The sequence below is a fragment of the Drosophila melanogaster genome, chromosome X (assembly GCF_000001215.4).
Source record: "Drosophila melanogaster chromosome X".
Lineage (NCBI taxonomy): Eukaryota > Metazoa > Arthropoda > Insecta > Diptera > Drosophilidae > Drosophila > Drosophila melanogaster.
This window is the reverse complement of record NC_004354.4, coordinates 4,324,310-4,345,057: the sequence shown is the minus strand read 5'-3', so window position 1 is coordinate 4,345,057 and position 20,748 is coordinate 4,324,310. Positions and strand designations below refer to the sequence as shown.

General features: G+C 40.5%; 2 protein-coding genes across 5 annotated transcripts in view; one reads left to right on the top strand and one right to left on the bottom strand.

The window, feature by feature from the left end:
- The window catches only part of norpA (no receptor potential A), a 42,783-nt gene that overhangs the window by 20,351 nt on the left and 1,684 nt on the right, over positions 1-20,748 (bottom strand). For 3 of the 4 annotated variants that reach the window (NM_001014720.2, NM_167008.2, NM_001297931.1), the window contains exon 2: positions 12,218-12,262. The gene's annotated coding sequence lies outside the window, so the exon portion shown is untranslated. Of the gene's footprint in view, positions 1-12,217; positions 12,263-19,441; positions 19,711-20,748 lie in introns of all 4 variants that reach the window. The other variant, NM_001169190.2, reaches the window with a different exon arrangement.
- CG12693 (uncharacterized protein) lies at positions 15,601-17,978 on the top strand. The gene is made up of 4 exons (NM_131933.2): positions 15,601-15,899; positions 16,493-16,866; positions 16,946-17,436; positions 17,500-17,978. Exons 1-4 carry the CDS (start codon positions 15,755-15,757, stop codon positions 17,765-17,767), a joined length of 1,278 nt encoding a protein of 425 aa, NP_572161.1. The 5' UTR covers positions 15,601-15,754; the 3' UTR covers positions 17,768-17,978.

Sequence of the window (20,748 nt, the reverse complement as noted above, 5' to 3'; positions counted from 1 at the left end):
ACGTTGCTGCAATATTCATACAGCTTTTTACTCTATCGAATAGCTTTTGATATTGCTATTGTAGTTTTGATTTCACACTAGTGAATAGTTTGCATAGTTTTCTTTGGTCGTAAGTATCTCACTATATTTGTATTTACATTTTATTTTCAATTTAATTTTGCTGTTTTTTAAGTTCAGCTTTAGCGATTTTTGCTTTGCCATTGTTGCTGCTGTTGGCCATTACACTTAGGAAATTGAATTTGCCGGCCATAGAATATTTGTGAAATTGGCATTTAAATATTTGATGAGACAAGCAAAGGGAAATGCGCATCTTCGAATCGCAGGTAGTAAAATATTTGAGTGCCTGCTCTTTTTGTTCTTTGGCTAGAAAGGGGAGAAATGAGGCAACCGATTCGAACAGTGAACTGTGAACACTGATTGCACGAATGAAATATTTAGGGATGGGTTGAATGGGGTGGAGTGTGAGTGACCTTGCCGATGGCGCCGGGCATCCATCAAAATTGATGGCACTGCACACTCGTCTCATGCAGTCAGTTGGTCAATCAATCAAGCGCCCCGCTCAATTACATCAATCAAGCGGGAAAGGTAATCCAAAACCGAAAACCAAATGGGCTTTTTCTCTCTCGACTTTCTTGACTGAGGACCAAAAGTAATTACGTCTGATAAACAAGTCCTCTATTATTCTGTGCACAAATTGAAAATGAGAAAGAGCTGGCCAGACAGCTGGCGACAGAGATGGCTAGAAAGGATTTGACCGAAAATGCATTTCGCATTTTAAAACGACAGGAAATATGGAAAATAACTTAACAAATTGCCAGATGCCAGCTTTGTGTATGTTTGCAAACATGAGTTATTTCCAGCGTCATTCCGCTTTGTGGAAATTGCAAACTTTTGCATGTTTCCATGATGCCAGATGAGCTTTTCTCAATTAATTGCAGCAGGAAGAACCAGCACGTTTCTGTTTTATTTGAGTAGTACTTTACGTATCCTGCATTATGGCATTCTAAATATAGACAGGAGCTTAGATTGATTTCAATTTCTATGAACTAAGCACCCCTATTAAGCTCAGCAAGCAAGTGCATTTTTTTTTAATAATTTATAACATGTAAAATAACTTTTAAAGGATTGAAGTACGTTTTTAATTTTCCAAACTTAGAAAGTAAATATCGAGGAAAAAAAAAAACAATGCAGAGCAATCAGAAAAGTATACTTTATACAATACAAATCAAAAGGAATACTGACGCAATATACATAGTAAACTAGACCAAATTTCTCACGCCTACAGACGTGTAAGTGTAAACGTTGATATTTGGTGAGGATTTCAGAGAAAAACGTACACAGGTGACCCTGGCGTATACGTGATGTGTGGGAATATGCAAAGTCCTGGGACAAGAAACTCGCTTAGGCACGCACCATCCGTCAAGAAAAGAAGAGGACCCCAGCAAGGCTCAAAGGGCTGCGGGCGCCATCGAGGAAGGCGTGGCAGGGTCAGGGGCGTGGCACTGGCAAATCAAAACCGAATGATGGGCGGAGCGACAGCACGGGCATCCTTCAAACAAACTGTCAGCAACTGTCAGAAGAAGTTAAACGAAACCGAAATAAAACAAAGAAAAGTGGGTGGTGTGTGTGGCTCGCCAGGAAAAAAAAAGCGTAGCAAAACAATATTGACAGCAGATCGGCCCCAAAACCTTACCGAAATCAAAAAAAAAAAAAAAGAAAAAAAGTAAGGATGGATGGATGGGGAAAGGAGACTTTGTCATATGGCTTACAGCTGTTGGCGGACTTTTGCGGCACGTAGCTCCTCTCCTTTTCTGGCGGTGGTTTTATTTTTAGCCCCACAGGCCGTGAAACACTTCGAATTCCCTGAATCAAAACAATACATTATCATAGGGCGGACGCAGCTCGAAAAAAACGAATGCCCTTTCCTTTTGGTCCTTCGGTGAAATTGTGCATATTAAATCTGTGACAGTGCGGGAACAAAAACAGCAGCGAAAACAAAAAAAAAAAAAAAAATAAAAAAAATATGGAAATTCAATCTTCTCTGTTTTGCCCAAGATTAAGTCACCAGAAATGCTCTTTAAAATTATTAATTATTAGAGTCACTATAAGCATGCTGTTAATAATTTTATTGCGAATAGAACATGTCAAAAACAAAAAAAAAAAAAAAAAGCTCAAACGTAATGGCAAAGAGAAATAGCCTTAAATCGCTCACGATGACACCGATAATTGAATTAGTACATCCACTTTTCAGTGGTTTCCACGCTCCGTGAGAGTATGAAAATATGCAAAGGGCAGAACACAATTTGCGTGTTGTGATTCGACAAAGGTTTTGTGAAAAACCTTTGGCCTCACCGTGGTTTTCCGGCATGGGAAAGCGGCCCAAAAATGCAAAACCAACGGCCCAGAGACCGAAAGCCCAGGCCCAGATTCTTCGCCTGACTGGCGAGCCTGTTTCGATGGATGTATTGGTTTATGGGGCATGGGGCATGCGGCATTTATACTAATTTGTCGATAATTTCGCTGAGCTCGTAAAATGGCCGCTTATGTTTACGGGACACAAAGTGGTCAGAGGGAACGGCAATGGCAATTGGACATGGGAATTGAGCTGCCTGCGACTAAGTGAGCAGGTCTAATAGACATTTTATCGATTGCCGTGCACAATTATATTTGATGAGCTTTTAATTGAATTGATTTACTTTCACTTTGCCGTATAAATAGCAGGCGGCAAGGTCGACGGAACCGCAGGACATGCGATGTGCCCTAGATAACCGGATAGATAAGTCGCCGCCCCCCCAAAACAGGAGTCGGGTTAATTCGTGGCACAGGAATAATGAAGCCAAGGCAACAAAAAAAAAATCAGAATAAATAATCGCCATTACTTTATCAGTTATTCACAAACTAAATGATTGCGATAAGTTCTAATTCAAATGAAATGAAAGGATGTGCGTCTGGTCGGTGAAACAAAACAAGTAAATAATGTTGATATACTAGTACCAGGATGGAACAAAAGTGCGATCAAGTTACAAATTGGAGCGCCGAATGGCAGGGCAATTGTCAGCGACAGAATCGAAAAGTTTTGCGCTGGTTTATCATTTAGTCAAACTGTCTCGTGTTTCTCTGTTTTCAGCAGGAAGAGGTTCGTCTGATTTCGGGCTCCTGAATGAATTTCCCTCACTGAATCTTCCATCCACCGAAAAACTCACGGCTGATGGAAATGCCAACAGCAGCCGAGAAGTTTTCCATCATAAAAGTTTTCGTCCCATCGCAAAGTTGTAATTCTGTGCACGCCGCCTTTGGTTTTTCGCAAAAACTTTTCTCTAGCTGCCTGTGATGACTGCATTGGAAAAACAAGTTTGTTTTCATTTTTCCCGTTTCCCGTTTCGCATTTTCGCATTTTCCCTTTTTGTTTTCGTTACAGTTTGTCCTTTATGTTTGCTGGCCTTTGTGTTTTGCTGTCTCATTTCGCAGCCATCTATCTATCTGTCTCTTTCGCCAGCGCCTTTTTATCCCTTTTTCCCGCCGTATATAAATATTGTGTTCGTATTTTTTTCTTCACATTTTTCATCCTTTTCTCGTGACTGCAAGCTTTAGTTGTAAGCTGCGAGCATAATGTCATTTTAATACTTTTTAAGCGCATTAATTGCACATATACAAAAAAAAAAAAAGGTGGGAGGAGGGAAAGAGACAATTGCATTGACATCGCCCAACCCGCTTAACCCTTGCCATCCCTGTCTCTCACTTTAAGTGGATAATATGCGAGGTAATATAATCAAATGAATTGTGAGAATGCTCTCGGAAATTTCCCCCCTTTACACCCATCTCTTTCCCTTTTTTATTCATTTGTCAGAATGCAAATATACCTACATATATACATACATATATATTTTTCTGTTTATTCAATTTGTAAGCTTTATTGTCAACGTCGTTAGTACTCGTTGCTTATTCATTTTCCGATTCCCATGCAAAAGGGACTTTTATTTAATACCTTTGCATTACATTACGTATACGCACGCCCCACACAAACTGCTGAGTGGGTTTTTTCCTTAGCTTTGGGAACAAAAAATTTTTGTTTGTTTTGTGTGCAAAATATATTATTAACTCGATGGAGTCTATTAGGGTCACCAGTCATAGGTGCATTTGCCAAATTACTCTTTTGCAAGCGCAGTAAAGAAACGAACAACTCTTGCCCCTAATCCACCAAGTAACTAATTCGCTGTTGCCACTAACCTTTATCTAAATGGTCTCAAAATCTATGGAAAAAAACGCAGCTGCTGTTGGCTAAATTGCAACGTGTCAATGCCATAAATTTGGGCCAATCCATGAAGTGCAGCGTATTTACGACCAGCTACTCCAATTGCACTAATTAACTGAGTGGTGCAGGGACTAACTAAGTGTACAGCCCTTGCAATCGGCAGACGGGCAACCTTCACCTGAATGGACAAACAGTGACGCCATTGCGACATCCAACACCAGAACCATTTTGCAATCGAGAGTCTGTTCTACACTGAGCTACACTGAGAGATTGCATACAGTCTGATGGTACACAGTCTTAAAGGGCAAACAAACATACATATGAAATGCAGTTGAGATTGCAACCAATTTGTATTGATATATGTTTCGGCCAGTGTATCGTGTACACCCACTTTGATTAGCCGTTTGCTGTTAAGTGCATCCCAGTTGCGTTCAGGTGGTCGTGGTGCATTACGTATACGTAATCAGCTTAGCCGCTGTCGCCTAATCAAATAATCATTGCCTGCTCCCGGCACATCAGGTCGACCTTCGGACCCGGGGAAAACCAAATCGAAGTCATAGTAATTACACACAGTCCTGGAATCGTTCAGCCTGCGACAATTGAGCGATTCGTAAGCAAAAGTGTGCTTATAAAGCTGCGAAATGAGAGTTAATTATACAGGAGCTAATCGGATAACAAAGTCATCTTATATGGAGATAAACTCAGATCAAGACTCAAAGGTAACTGATAATTGTTTGCACTGGCAATGTTATATTTACCCAATTTTGAAAAAAAATAAATTTAAGAAATAGGTAAAGGAGAAGTTGAGTTCATTTTCTTCATGTCCGAGGAGGCCAACAAACTAAATGGATGTGCAGGAGAGCGAAGACAGAAGTCCTTGCCCATCCAATCCACGATGTTCTTTGATTTGAAATAAAATTCAATTTTTGCATAGGTAATTTATATGGTTTTACTGAAAGTTTTCTGGGCAATTTTCAATGTAGATAGCACACGCCTTAAACTATGCATCTTTGACATTTCCACAGAGCTACTTGTACTGCTGGTTTTATTTTCCCAGAAATTCGCTCCCGTTTTGTCGGTCGCATTGTTCTGGGAATTCGATTGCAGTCACTTTGGCCAACTTGTTTGTTTGAATGCCTATTTATAGTCTGTCATTTGAATGGCATTCCAGGCGGGCGGTTGCCTACGCATCATTTAAACGATATGGGGGTCTATTGGGGCTGGGGTATACACCATACACCATACCTACACACATATATATATATGGTATATATCGTAAACACATTTCCCGTTACACGTGCGGACATTTTGTTTAGTTAGTCGATATCTAGCTGCGTGTATGTGCGCATCGTAATTACATAATAATTTATTTTCGCATACAATTCGCTTGATTTTGTTTTTTTTTTGCCCCCGAATGCCCGACTATAAACGTTGTTGTTGGTGTGTTTTGATTTATTTACATTGATTGCGAGGCCATCATCCAGCATCATCCATATTGCACAAGGCAAAAACCAGAGCAACTCCACAACGGATATCTGATTAAACGAGTAAAGTAAAAAAAAAGAAAGTAGAAGAAGGCAACCGCATCTGGAAAACGGCTTTCTCTTCAATTCGGATAGCCAATTGAGTATTTTTGAAATTTTAGTGGAATCGAAATTAATTTGATTTATTTATTAGCTGTCTGTTATTTGTTTATAAACAATAAAAGCCGAAAGAATGCGCATTTGAGGTTCATGAACATTTTCGCAGCGCCCAAAGCGAAGCGAAAGCCAACACCACCAACAATTATTTTTATGGCAAATATTTATCTAACAGTATTTCGGGACGATGGGTGGTTTTTGGTTTTTGGTTTTTGGTTTTTTGTTTTTTTTTTTTGTTTTTCTGTTGAGTTTTGTTGTTGTTGTTGCCTGTCAAAGGCAAACAAAGGCATCGAAGGTTGTTAATGCTGAAATATTAATGTGCGTTAATTACCCGCAGACGGCAAAAAAAAAAAATGGTGGGTGGCAATGGGTGCTAAAGTTCTTTTCGGTGTGGTTAGGGGTCGAGAGGTCAGAGGGCATCTGCATTTGCTCTTCTGATTTTAGCCACTCCTTTATCGTTGATTTTGTGTGCTTCTCATATTAGCACTATTATCTAAGGCGAAACTAATCTCCCTTACATACATATATAATTATCGAATTGGTAATGAAATTTCCATTATTCAAGGTTAAGTAGGTATTGTTCATTATTCAATTACTGCAAGTGCTAAGCTCAAGGTTGTGCACTTAATTATTTTGTACCACCGAAATGTATTATTTTCAGTCTGTGTGTATTCAAGGATTTTAGTTCCTCGTATTTCACGTTAACCTTAACGTCCATTGTTCCTTTGCTAATCAAATCTGTGGCTCAAACACGGCTTTCAGGCTAAAAAATAATTGGCATCCGAACTTTATTATTCCTAGAATCTCCAATTATCTCAGATTCCACAAGTTCAAGGCTGTCATATCCAAATGACACCAGCGTCCATCACTTTAGATTCCCAACAACAATATTTAACAGCTTTTAATTATCAGAATGCTTTAAACAGAAGTAACTTAGTGTTGTGAAAGATTTGGAAATAAAAAAAAGAAAAACATTTGATCGACAAAGAATCAAAATCAAAATGCTGGAACCGAAAGCTATTGAGCTAATAGAAATTCAAATCTATTTCGCCCGTTTATATATACAATGTAGTGTATGTAGACCTGTATGTAGATGTTTTTGGTTCCATAGCACACACAAAAATCTCGTTTAAGTTAATTTGCTCTGATCGTAAGGTATATATACTACGCATTTTGTTTATTATTTTGATAAAGTGATGTTGCTGCTAATGCTGCGCACTCGGCCATTGTTTGTGTTAATTTATTTTTACCCTTTCGCCGCCTTTTAGGATTTCCAAGGCGACCATCGAAAAGGTTAAGCTCATCGAATTACACGCGCAGCGGTGAAGATATTAAGGATGAAATTCAGTGAACTTAATTGCGAGTCACAAAGCAAATTAAACTAAGGAAAATCATATATATCAAGCGAAAAGATTAAGCATCCATAATTTGTTTACATTCTTAAACTATGCAGCGATTTTTGCCACCCGTGTCTGTAGGTTGTAGCTTTTAGGTTGGATGCAAAAGCCCCAGTTCGAGTGGACAGTTTCGTGTATTTATTTTCTTTTCACAAGTTTTCCCTGCTGGAAAAGCGGGCGAAGGAAAGACCAAAAGGAAGAAACGTGAAGTAAATATAATCAAATTTGGAGTTAATGAGCGACCCGGAAATCATTTTCAGCACCATCAACAGGGAAAAACCAAAACAGAACCATAACTGTAGCATAAATTCAGGGCGGAGCTCGAGAGGAGAATTCCAGGCGATTTTTTTCCGTCATCTGTTTTTCGCTTCCAGCAGGACAACGAACTTTCCGTGGAAAAAGTCGGGAAACCCGGGCAAATCGGGCAAAACATAAAGTGGAGTGAGTGGAAAGGCAGGCAGGCGGCCAATGCCGAATAAAAAAAGCAGAAAAACCATCCAAATATTTTGTCTCGGTCAATATTGAGTTGAAAATGAATACCAAGCCACTCAGCCTCCCTTTTAATAGCCAGCACAATGGTGTTAGCTTCGTTGATTGCCAAAAAAAAGAAAAAACAGTTCCCACAAAACAATCATCAATTTGAAATGCTCAAGTTACGGAGAACTTACTTCAGACACAACATACACATGTATGCACAATACATGCGAACAAACAATATCGGTTCAATGAACCTTTTTCTCAATAGTTTGTGGCAATCGCTGGCTGTGCGATTTGTTGCGTAATATTCAACTAAATTCATTTGCAATTCCATTCGGCGAGCTCAAAAGCCTTTAAACGCCACGATAATTTGCTTCTCAAAACGCCACTCCAATGGTGACAAGTAAAGGGATTGAAAGGAACTGTGGGGAAACCAATGACAAATAATTAATTGAGCACACTTTGACGAAACGGAAGAACGGGTGTAGGCCCTCCAAAGGGCCCCACTGTCTATCGTTTCCCTCGACCGCCCGCCTGTCAGTCAGTCCATGTCCTGCGTGGAATCCTGTATCCATTTATAAACAGCACACAAATATGTCTGATGTGCGAGAGGCTTAGTGGAGATGAAGATGGCCATGGAGCCCCTCTTTGGCCCCGCCACCAATTAACTTGGGCGTATTGTGTAAATAATGTGTTAGACATGGTTACACATTCATGTGCCGGCCATAGACACGTCGTTGGCATCGTCATCTCCGCATCCCGATGACCCCCAATGTTCCCAGGACGCCCCAGGACCTCAAAAAAAAAAAACAGCAAAAAAAAAACAACTGGAGCCAACAAAAAACCCCCAAAAACCCCGGGCTGCCGCCATACGATTTTGATTGCACTTGGCGCTCTAATTGAAGACCGAGACAGAAGTGAATATGTCCCACCTCCAAAATGGGGCCGTTGACATTGATCCATTCCGATTAGAAGTTGAATTCTGATGCCGTCGATGCTTGTTGGTAATTGCCATCAAATCGAGGGATAAAAAGCCAAAGAAAAAAGGAAAAGGCTACAATGTTTCACACACTGTCACAAGAAATAAATATAACACACATTACTAGAGCGCAATGCAACAAATAAAGCAACAAAATATAATATAATGAATAATTTGGCAATTTAATAAATGTTTGTCCATGCCAGCCCGTTTGAGTCAAATGAAAATCGCCACATTAAATGCGCATAAGAACAGATGAAAAAGCTGAAATCATTTCCCATTTTTTTTTGGTTTTTTTTTTTTTTTTTAGTGTAAGGAGAAGCCAAGTGGTGTCCTTCTCCTCACGGACTGACTTGTGCGCCATGCATGTGACGGCAGCTCAGCAGGATATTTTGTAAATCATTAGTCAACAAAATGGTGTGTGTGTGCGTGTGTATATGTATGTGTTAGTGTGAGTGACGCCATTATTCTCCCCTTGCCCTCTTCACACCCCCGCCAGACCCTTGATCATGATTTTATATTCCACATTCCTGGGCCTGATGAGATGCGCCGCCTGCGCAAGATTGCCCCGAGTTTCGCTGTTTTGAGTGCAGTCTGTGCCACCGATGTCATCAGCATTACGAGGGAATGGTTTCGAGGGGGGGGGGGGGGCTTGGATTTTGGGCAGCGATGGAGGTGCCAAATGCCACACAAGTCCAGCCAAGTAATACGTTAACTTCGGCAGAAGAAATCAATGATTTGGAGAATAACGTAAGAGTAGATTCCCTTATTTAATCAAATACTTCTTATATACTTGTATTCTATATACATACAAAATATGGATGAAGACATACTAAACTTGCACTAATGCAACTTAAATAGTTAGAAATGCAGTCAAGACATGTATATTATAATTTGCAATGCAACTTTAATAAATGGCATGTGAACTGGAAAAGTAGTTTTTGTGCTTGTGCAAAAAGAAAAGCAATATATAAGTGCACAAATTGCCTGGCGAGAGTTCAGTCAGTGGGAAAGACTTGCCAAAGGCATGAACATGGTGAAAAGTTTGGGCATAAGGTAAAAGTTTGCGGGAGAGCTGGCAGAGGGGGCGTAGGTCAAGGAAAAGGGGTGTTCTTTTTTTTTTACATTTGGATGGGTGGCGCGGCTAATGACGCCAACATTAGACGAGCGTCTAATGTGGTAGGTATGTGCACGTAGCCAGGTCCATTCCACTATAGGCTGAATTTTTCAAAAGTTCCTAATTCTAAGTTTTGATTATGCCATTATGTTAGTATAAGATTGAATATATTTATCCGTTCTGAAGTTACAAACCACAAAAAAATATAAGGGGCGCACAATTTCTAGTATCATCATAAGATATGGCATAGTGTAATTCAATACAAAAAAACAGAAACTAAATATCTCTCTCCGTTTTGATGTTATTAATTTTGGCCACAAAAAGGTACCATTCAGCCTATAGTGCATTCCACACACTGTCCTCCCTCACACTTTCCCTTCGTTCCGCTAACACTTTCTCCTGCTTTCTTTGCGTCTTTGTCGCTATCTTCGTTCCTCTTCTCGCACACTTGTGTGTGTGTGCGTACGCATGAAAGTCAAGGCAGACAACGTCAGATGCTAGAGCATTGCATTACATAAGCGACGCAAAACTGTATGCTACACTTTTTGATGGCCACCCATCCATCTGTCTGAGTGTGTGCGTATGTGTCTGTGTGTATGTGTGTATATGTGTGTGTGTTCTTGCTGATATCTGTGTGTTATTTCTGGCCATGGAAAGCACTGAGGAAAATTGGGTGCGTGAAGGGCAGGGGGAAAAGGGACAGCGTTTGAGGGTCGACAACGATACGCACGGCACGCCACTCAAAAGCCATAAGCCCGGCAAATTAACATGCCCAAATTATGACAAAAGGAAAACGAGGCTAAAATAAAGGCCCCAAAAACTAAGGTTTCCAAATGTGGGGATGGGGCATTTTTCCAGGGCGGGGCATTTCTGCTGTAGACCGGAAAAGCCAAAAGTGAGATTAGAAAACTTTTGTGCTAATAACATTTGCCGAATACGCTGCCAAAGTTATTTCATCTTAATAGAGATGGCCAACTATCGTTAGTAGGTAATACTTTCTATAAATCATAGCCCTGAGCAATATTACTGCAGGAAATATAACATTAAGAGGCATTAACGTTAAGTCAATATAAACATACACTCGAGTTTCGCTACTTAGCTTTATTTTATTTTTTTTTTGTAATTTGTTCAATAGAAATCTATATAGATATCTTTTAGGAGTAGCCTAGTCTTTTGTAAAATCAATGAAATCGTGGCCCAACATTAAAATCTCTTTAAACCATTCTCCTTTCCTTGAAACTCTCTCGTTGTCCGCAGTTTTGAGGTTAAGGGAGCTTCAAGTGCAGATTACTCATACGCCCCGTAAGCCGAAGCTGAAAATGAAACTGAAACTGAAACAGAAACAGACTCGCCAAACAAGCCGCACGACATTTAACTGTCATAATCAGGGATGCGGACACGGTAGCCAACAAAACATCAACTGGAACATAATGGGCAAGTTTTGGCCAAACTGGGGGATAAAGTAAAGGACCAGAACACCCTTAAAACAAAACAAAAAAAAAAAGTACAGGAAACCGCAGTAGTCATAGTTTAATATCCATTTAACATGCTCGTGTTGTTGCTTCTGCTTTTCACTGAGAGAAATACTTTGAGCACAAAATATTTTTGGTACATCCGTACATACATACATCAAGGGTTTGGCATCTGCTTTCAGAAAAGGTAAACATTACCCCTACTGTTTGCTTATGTTTATTTCAAAATAGCAGTGGGAAAAGTTTGTTTACCACATTCACCGCAATCGATCACGAATTTTTTCAGTTTATGCTACATTGCATGCAATGTTTTTAAATTGTTTATATAGCTAAATAGGGAATCAATCGCATTTAAAGCACAGATTTTTCCTCAGTGCTCCCTTGGTAAGTCGGGGAAAATTCCCAAAGTGATTATATTAATACAACATGAGCCACAAGTGTGTTGCATACATTGAGGCGTGCCGACTCGAATCCATGACAAAACATTCGTATGCGTGTGTATCTCTATCTGTATCTGTATTTGTATCTGTATCTGTGTGCGTGTGCATGTGTGTAGCAATGCGTGTGTGGGGCATACATGGCGTATGAAATATACATACATAAACCAACGAAACCAACGAACCAACTCCAATAATAATAAAATAATAAAAACCAAAACAAACTTTTCACCATGCTCAAAAGTTGTCGGGGGTTTGTTGGCCAAAGAAAAGCTGAGACCAAAACAACTAACAGAGTGGCGGTAGGCTATCGGTTAAACTTTACAGCCGCGATTGCGATTTTCTTTTGATTGGAATAAATTCAGCAAATAGTAATCATGATTGTTTAAATTGTGCAAACCCATTCATCCATTCATCTTTAACCCCTTTAGAGATAATAAACTTACCGCAACATTTAGTTTAGTTTGATGGCAGCACGACAATGTACTGAACTGCAAAGAGAAAAGAAAATAGATAATATGTATCAAAATCGAAATGGTTTGCAGGAAATCCGCGTACATATGCACTCCCACGTATTTCAAATCCCTCAGCTATTGCAGTTTTAGCCTTAATTTTCCAAATCAAACAAAATAAAGAAAATAAAAGAAAGGAAAAGAGAAGAGAAGAACCGAGCCGAGCATACACACGAGCACAAGTGTAATGGTTTTGCGTGTGGGTGTGTGTGTGATTGAAGGTCATCCATGTTGCATCCCCAATGATGCCACCCACTCACACACACACACACACATACACTAAGATACTAACGGAAAAAGAGGAGCGGTGTCTAATTAACAAAATTTCCATTTCTACGCACATGTTTTCAGTGCACTGTAAAAATTAATCTTAACATAAAGTACTACTAATTATGAGTACGAAACATTTGGAACTATTGTTACATTTTAGACCGCTGCCATTTGCAGTGTATTAATCTCAACCTCATCCTTGCCGCACCAACACCACCCCCTTAACCCACCCAGTGCCTTGCCCTTGCCTTGCAACACAAACACATCGAAAAAGTGCGGAAAAATGAAGGCAAAAGCGGCTGAAACTCAGCTGGCGTTCCCTGCACGCTGTTTATCTCGCTCGCTGTGCACATTAACCTCTTTGTTAATCATTTACAAACAAATGCAAATAAAATAAAATACAGCAGCCCAGGTGAGGCGGAGCGAAGGTAAAGTTAACGAAGGCAGCAACAAACAGCGATGACGACGACGACGACGACGACGGCTATGCAAATAAAAAAGCTGGCAAATGAGCAGCGAAATTGCAAAAAGGGCAGGCCTTAATAGAGGGGGGAGGGGGGTGGGGATTGGGGAAATTCCGGGACGGAGGGTTACGGCCTGGGATAAGCTCTCGAGCTTTACGGCATACACAAAAATACGGGGCGGCAGACAGAGAGTGCCACGCCCACGCACGATTTCGCTTAAATACACAACAAGAAAATGCAAAACAAACATTTACCACAGTCAATTCCGTTGGCAAACAATATTTCCAAAAACAAAACAAAAAAAAAGCGAGTAAAATATAACGCAGATTTTTCGCTTTTAATTTTCTGTGCTCGCATTTTTCGCCGTGTAGATTTCCGCAATTTTCCTGGACATTCAAAACATGATTCCGCAGCTGAAAAATTCATCTTGATGCGCTGAATAATTCAGCGTAACTTTTGTGACTCTTTTCACTGCAAATTGCATTTTGGTCCGGTCAAAAAACCAGAGCTCCTGTGTTGACTTTTCAGAAAACTTTTAATCAATGGTGGCCAGGGCAGCGGGAGGGCTGTGCTGCTGGAAGGGGGGGGGGCGGGTGGTTTTTCACAGCGTTCCAATTTCCCAGCTGCTTTCATATGCAAAAGATACTCGACTTGCTGCTGCTACTGCTGCTGCTGGTCGGCTTGTTCATAATTAGTTTGATGATGTTTGCAGTCAACCTACTACTTCCTCTTTCCCACTCCCACTCTCTCCGCTCCCTTGGTTTCTGGCTTAGTGCGTTGCCAAGGCTCGAAAAACATTCGTTATGCTGGCCTAATGATATTTTAATTAAAACTATGCCAACTTTTTGGGCTATGGCAGAAGCTAATCGCACTAGAATACACCGTGTTTTAAAATTGCGTTAGCATCTAAATGTTTAGATATCACAAACTTCGTTCTCAATCGTTTAAACAATCAAAAATGATGTCCTAAAATACATACATAAGCTACTATTCTGGCTAATAATCACTGAGGTAGCTTCCCGTCCATTTGTCAATCGGCCACCATTCAGTCATTCAGTTTGCCCATTCCGTCAGTTGGTCAATCAAGCGAAAGCAGCGGTTCGGGGAAAACCTTTTGACTTTTCACGCAACACGCTGCTTTAATAAAATTGTTCACTTTTCGCCCGTCCGTGTGCTTGTGCTTGTGTGTGAGTGTGGGTGTGTGTCTGTGTCCGTGTGTTTTTGGTCCTGATTCGATTTTCGTTGATTTCCCAGAAAATTCCACATTCCCCACAACCCCCCATTCGCTTTTCCAAGCCAGTGCCTTGGGGCCTGGGTTTGTTGAATTTATTCGCTAGCCTCCGTGTTGCGGCAGCAATCTTTGATCAAATCGAAAGCGAAAGCCATGAGATACTTCTGGCTGCCGGAATACCTTGAGATACTTTCGCTTCAAGTAGTACTTGTACCTCTCGAATAAATATGGCGAAAAGTAGTAATTACTCTATGCACTTGGGCATTTATCGATGCCCAGATACAGATACGAGCCTAACACGATTTTAACCTCATTGGCAGGGCAAGATAAACAGATTAATGGGCTTGTGTGGATATCTAGCCTACTTACATACATACATAGAATAATATAGAACGTATTTTGATCATAGAGACGAGACCCAGTTATATATCCACTTTGACTCTTGAAAATACCAACAGTTGCAGGCTGCAAACTGCAGGGAACTCAGTTCGTCAAACGTATCTGTATCTGAGAGTCCCTGCGTCGTATCTAATCTTCTCTGTCATGTATCCGCCGCCGTTTTGTGTGCCAGGTAATTGCCCAGTCGGAAAAAAACATGTTACCCACTAAAGGCAACTCCAATCCCCAAGCATTGCGTCGTCCCCCCCACCATTTTTTTCCCCCGTTTACCCCACATCATCGCTGATATTACAAAGTAACGGCCAGCAAACATTTATCAGCACACGTAGAAAAATCTGAAGGACTTCAAATGATGCAAAATAATTATGTGGGCATGGGATGAGTGGGTAACTCTATACAAATAACTTGGTCTTGGTTTAATTCAGCTAAGTGACGAGAACATAACTAATTGTTCGCTTCGATTTTTCTCGCAGTGCAGCGTCAGGCGTCGCGATGCCATGCTGTCAACGCCATGCCTCCTAACGGTTTATTTGCAAAGCGTTCAAACTGTCAAAATGGCGTGCGGTGCGCGCTGGCCATAAAAAAAAAGGAGGAAAACCTAAACCAAAACCCCAAAACAGCAAGAGAAACGAGAACGGCAACAACGTCAGTAAGTCAATAATGTAATTTTCTCGTTTGATATTTCGACTACATACTGGTTGGTATTCGTGTATATGGATGAGGAAATGAGTGAAAGGCAAGCCATTAAATGAACTAAACCCAGCAGCATTCCTCGAAGGCAAGCTAAGCTGGCATACTCGACTCGCATACGGATCCTTCAAGCAGTTGCATCCACACGTGGATGCCACGCTCTGAAGACAACTTCAAAAAGCACCTTTATGAATCCCCGAAAATATGTATTTAAAAAAAATCCCAATGGTAGACTGCTGTGACTGGACTGTCAATCGTCGAGGATAACATGCACACATTCACATCGAAATAAAGGTTCAAACAGTTTCAGAACAAATTTTCATTAACACATAACTTTTTCGGCACATTTTGACCCATAAAGATATTGAATACATAGAACACAGCATTATTTTAAGACTTAATTTAGGATAGGCAACCATGTCCGCACCGAAGCGGTCAAACACTAAACAACCATTCGACAATCAGCAGGACCTGGAGGAGTTGTATCCCGTCGACGTGGATACACTCAATGACCCAATGACTAACTGGAAGGACGTGGATCGCCAGTTGGAGGAGGGCATGGGTGAGCTTGACAATCAATGTGCATTTTTAGAAGAGGCCAGGGGTCTTTAAGCTTTACAGAAAATCCAAAGTTCAAAGTTTAGTAACGAGCTCATCATTGCAATATCTCAATTCATATTAGTAATGGTCCTATGGTCCTTTTGACGGAAAATTAAAAAAATGTAATTTACTAAGAAATTCGATAGTTCTTCGAACAGTGCTTTCATCACAACTTGGCTAAAAATGGTCATAAAGCTGAACAGTAAACTGTTTTATGAAGCTAATTACCAATGCTAACTAGCCGTATTACTTTTAAATGGATTTTCAAAAATTAATTTTTTCGTGAATTTTCACATTTTTGATAAGGGGTAACATCATCAAAATTTGCAAAAATTGGCAAAAAATTAAAGTTCCCAAATTTGAATGCCAATCGATTGGGAATTGAATTACGAGCTCAACGAGGTATGACAGTCACTATTTCGACAAATTTTTGCCACTTTTAAGATGGAATAAGTGATTATTTTCAGTCGAAAATACAGAAAAACGACTTCTTGCCTTAATTTGGCATGAATCAAATAATTATTTGTGGTATTTTTTCTTGCATGTGCACCACAGACGAGTTGGAGCTCATGTTTAATAGACTCGTATCGCAGCCTTTGAAGGGAAAAGGACTGCCCAATGACAATAGTCGCAATTTAAACAGCTCCAATCCGATTATCCACCACTTGTATGATAGTCCGCTGCCGGTTGCCAAGGGATCATGTGAGCCTTCAGCTGGTAATAGTAATAGTAATCTGCTCCAAAATCCAGAAGATAATGACCCGAAGATCGAAGAATCAGAATCAGAACAGGCGGATGTCCTGGAAATAGATGCGGGAGTCCGTTTCCTGGCCATCAGGTTCTTTAATATATTACTGGCAAAATGTTGGCGTCGGCGAACGGCCGAAGTCAACGATCTGCACACGCTGGTTCGCAAGTACCAAGCCCATGTAAGTAGCAGCCACCAGATGTACATATATGTATGTACATACACAGATATAACACATGTAAGTTGGCTCTCCTTCGCAGGCCGTTCGCACCCAAACAGAGCTGCTAACGCGCAACCAAATGATCTGCACGCAACAGCGACGTGGGCAGCTGCTGAACAATCAGCTGTTGCAGGCCATCGATCGCCTCCGCGTGGCCATGCAAAACTGCACCGAGCTGGACACCGAACTGAAGCAGCTGAGGGAGCGGGAAGTGGCGCTGAACAACAAGCTAGCCTCCAAGTCGCTGGAGTGTGAATATATAGACGAAATGCTAAATAACTTTCGCAGCGATATGTTTCACCAGCTGGCCAATTATCGCGAGGGAGCCGCCGAGTTGGCCAAGCAGCAGCGGCGGGCCCTCCAATTGGAGTATGAAAACGCCGATCTGGAGGATGCACTGCTAACGATGAAGGATAAGTTTCTCATGCAGAACGATCAAATGTCGGTGGCGCTTGGCGAGAAACAGCGAAAACTGGACGCTGCTTATGAGACACTAAGATACTATGAACAGGAACTGATTCACCTGGAGATGTATGTTGTCACTAGACACTAGGTTCTCACTAAAATCGTTTGTTAAAAAACGTTTTCCAACAGAAGGTACCGGGAGACGTTGAGCCAAACCGGACTGGAAGTCGAACTGCAGAAGGAGGTTTCGAGTCTGAAGGAGAAAATGAGCTTTACTCGCCGGCTGATCTTATACATGGCTGCCGTCAAATGGCAGTCTTTCCGTTCTTGCATATACCACGTGGTGGCCGGAATACTCGATTGTGTGGCGCCATCGTTCACCACACCCCCAATGAAGGACAATTTACTCCGAATAGGCATGGTCGCCATCTTTTTGCTAAATGCTAGAATGTATTGATTTGGCTGAAGGATGCGAAAAGGACTCTGGCTACGCATCCAGGGACGTGCAACGACGAATGAGAAGCGTATTAACTAGGAATCAGGTAGCTGAGCAACACAATACCACAAATTTTATGCGTATATTAGATATATTTCATCTTTAATGTGCCCACGGTTTTTCCTAAACGAAAAACAAATTTCGAATAAATTTTGTACCAGTCTTAAACTTTACATTTTTTCTTATTTCCTTTTTGCTTTAAAATAAAACTAAAGCGAAATAAACTCATAACGTGCATGTCCAAATCCCATTTTTTCCAACTCACTTGATTGCAACATCCGAATGTGACGACTGTCCCCACACATTATAGTTTCGTTGCGGCGGACCGCAAAATACACAATTCATTCTAATTTCGAAATGGTATTCAAACACGATTGACAGTTTGGTAGTGAATAGCCAATAGCCTGCCAGAATGTTATGACTGTTTGTATTTGGTCAATAAAATACCCATTACTTTTGCACACAGCAATGTGCTTTCTCCTCTACTTTGAACTGTAGACTGTAACTCTGCATTAAGTACTTGGGGATTAATTTGTTTCAATAATTAGTAGCCTAACACTGAAATGGTCTTGTATTTAATTAATAAACACTGATCAAGTAGCTACTGACGATATGTTCATTGGACACAAAGAGTGTCGAGTAAATATGATACAAAGTGCGGAAAAGCTTTACAAAAATTACGCATACGCCGTGTGCTCACTTCGAATATTGGCATTCATTGGAGGGCCCAATGTCATCCGAATTACGGAATCGCTGGCTCAACTCAAGCGAGGTGAACTGAGTCGACGTAGGCACAAAGGCCTTAACTCGATAAATGCATAATACAATGCGAACCATAATTGTGGCAATGGGTATGAAAGTGCGAATGGCAATGGTGTTCATTGTATGTATGTATGTATGTACGTATGTATATTGTATCATCCAAATGGATATGCCAAATGGAGCACGGAGACTCGACGTTGGACGGACACTTTTATTAACAAACTAATCTGCAATTAGGAATGTAATTCAGCCCGCTGATATTTTCGCCTACTCATCGACGAATATAAAACTACGAATACCAAACAAACCAAACACCTGCACTCTGCACCCGGGCTTCTATATATAGGCACAAAACAAAGCGATGTTTTTTTTTTTTAGGCACAAATGAAGGGCGAAAACTCCAACGTTTTATCTTCGCATTGGTAATCCTCGGCGATTTTTGATAATTTACGATAATTCAAGATTATTTACTGCATACAAGACCATAAATTGTTACCAAGCAATTTCCATATGAGAGATAACAATACATATTTCCGGAACTGGGAATATGCATATGCACTATCTATTACAAAATGAGGCATGTGCTTGGCCGCCCTTTCAAATCCCTTATAATGCCTGCGACTTAATAATGTAGTCTCTGGGGAATAATAAATATTTTAAAAGCAAGCGATGACTCAGTGAACTTGCAAATGAACTTAAGATACCCCGAAATATGAATGTCATGACTAAGAACTTTTTAATTCACAATATAATCTAAAATCAAACATGTCATTTTGTATGCTACTTCAGTTTATTTTGCAATAGCAAACAGTTGCATCCTTTTTCTCTCAGTGTCCTGATCATAGTTCGTGTTGGCTTGTGTGTTTAACTTACGTAGATATGTATTTAATTAATTGGCTTCGGCTTTTGTTGTTCCTGCTTTTGCTACCTATTTTTGTTTGTTATTCTTGTTTATTTATATTTGTTTGTTTTTTCCCGCCTTGCGAATTTCAGTTTGAAGAGCATTGCAAGATTTACAGTTTGATCAGTCGGCTGTCGCACTCTCTCGCTCTCTCCACGTTTCCTTAAGTTTACTCACAACAGGTAACACTGTATTTGGTTGCACTTGTTTTTTTTATTTTTTGTATTTCAGCTCACAGCCACTGCAAAAAATATGCGATTGCTGTGAAAATGTACACACATAAAAAAAAGAAAAAGAAATAGAACAGGTAATAATAATACAATGGGTAAACATGCGGCAAACAAAACCGAAACTGACACCAAAACGAAACACGTTGCCGTTTCGCTCTCTCTCCGTGCCGTGTTCCCTTGTTTATCGCGGATTATATTATGCGAGCGGACTAACGGGAAAAGCTCCGGCGGACGACCACTGACCAACTGAGAACGGAGAGCCAGCAACGGAGAACTTTTATCTCAAGTACAGTGGGGCCTTTTTGTGCAGACGGATAAGTGCTGATTTAAATAATTAATCTGCATATGAATATATTGAACAAACTAAACTGCTCTATAAATGCTATGAAACTAAACAGTACACATTGATGACTATCCACTTTTATGGCCAGCTATATACGTGCGACGAATGACTACTGTACCGGCGCTCTCTGCTGCTCTTGCCCGCTCTTTCTGCGTGGGTGATGATCGTGCGAGAGAGCAAGTGCAAATATGATTATTGTTCCTTCGCCTGCCGTTCTCCTCTCCATTTCTTCCGCCCCATCATGCAGCCACACACCAATACCTATGGTGCGTTTGTGTGGGTGCGATGAGTGTGCGACGGCGTTCGCTTTAACGGTTTGTTTGTTATTTTATTATTATAGCTTTATTGCACAATCCCAGGCCACCCACCGCCCACTGGCACGCCCCCTTTCGCTCGGTTGCAGTTCAAACAAACAAAAGGAAATGAGGGAGAAGCATAATAAAGCTTCTGATCGCCACACTTGCCACAAAAAGTAAGCTACGTAGAACTACAGTAGAGCTTGAATAATGCACATTTGCAGCTTGGGCGAGAGATGGAAAATATGAGTATTTGCTAATTAACACCTACAAAATTAAAAAGAAAAAAAATGATAAAGCTAAATGGGAATTGGATGATTTAAAGTATTTGCGGCTCAATTTTTTTAAATTTGTTTTGTTTATCGGTCGTAAATCATTATTTTTTTTATTTTGAAATAACAGTGTCGAAT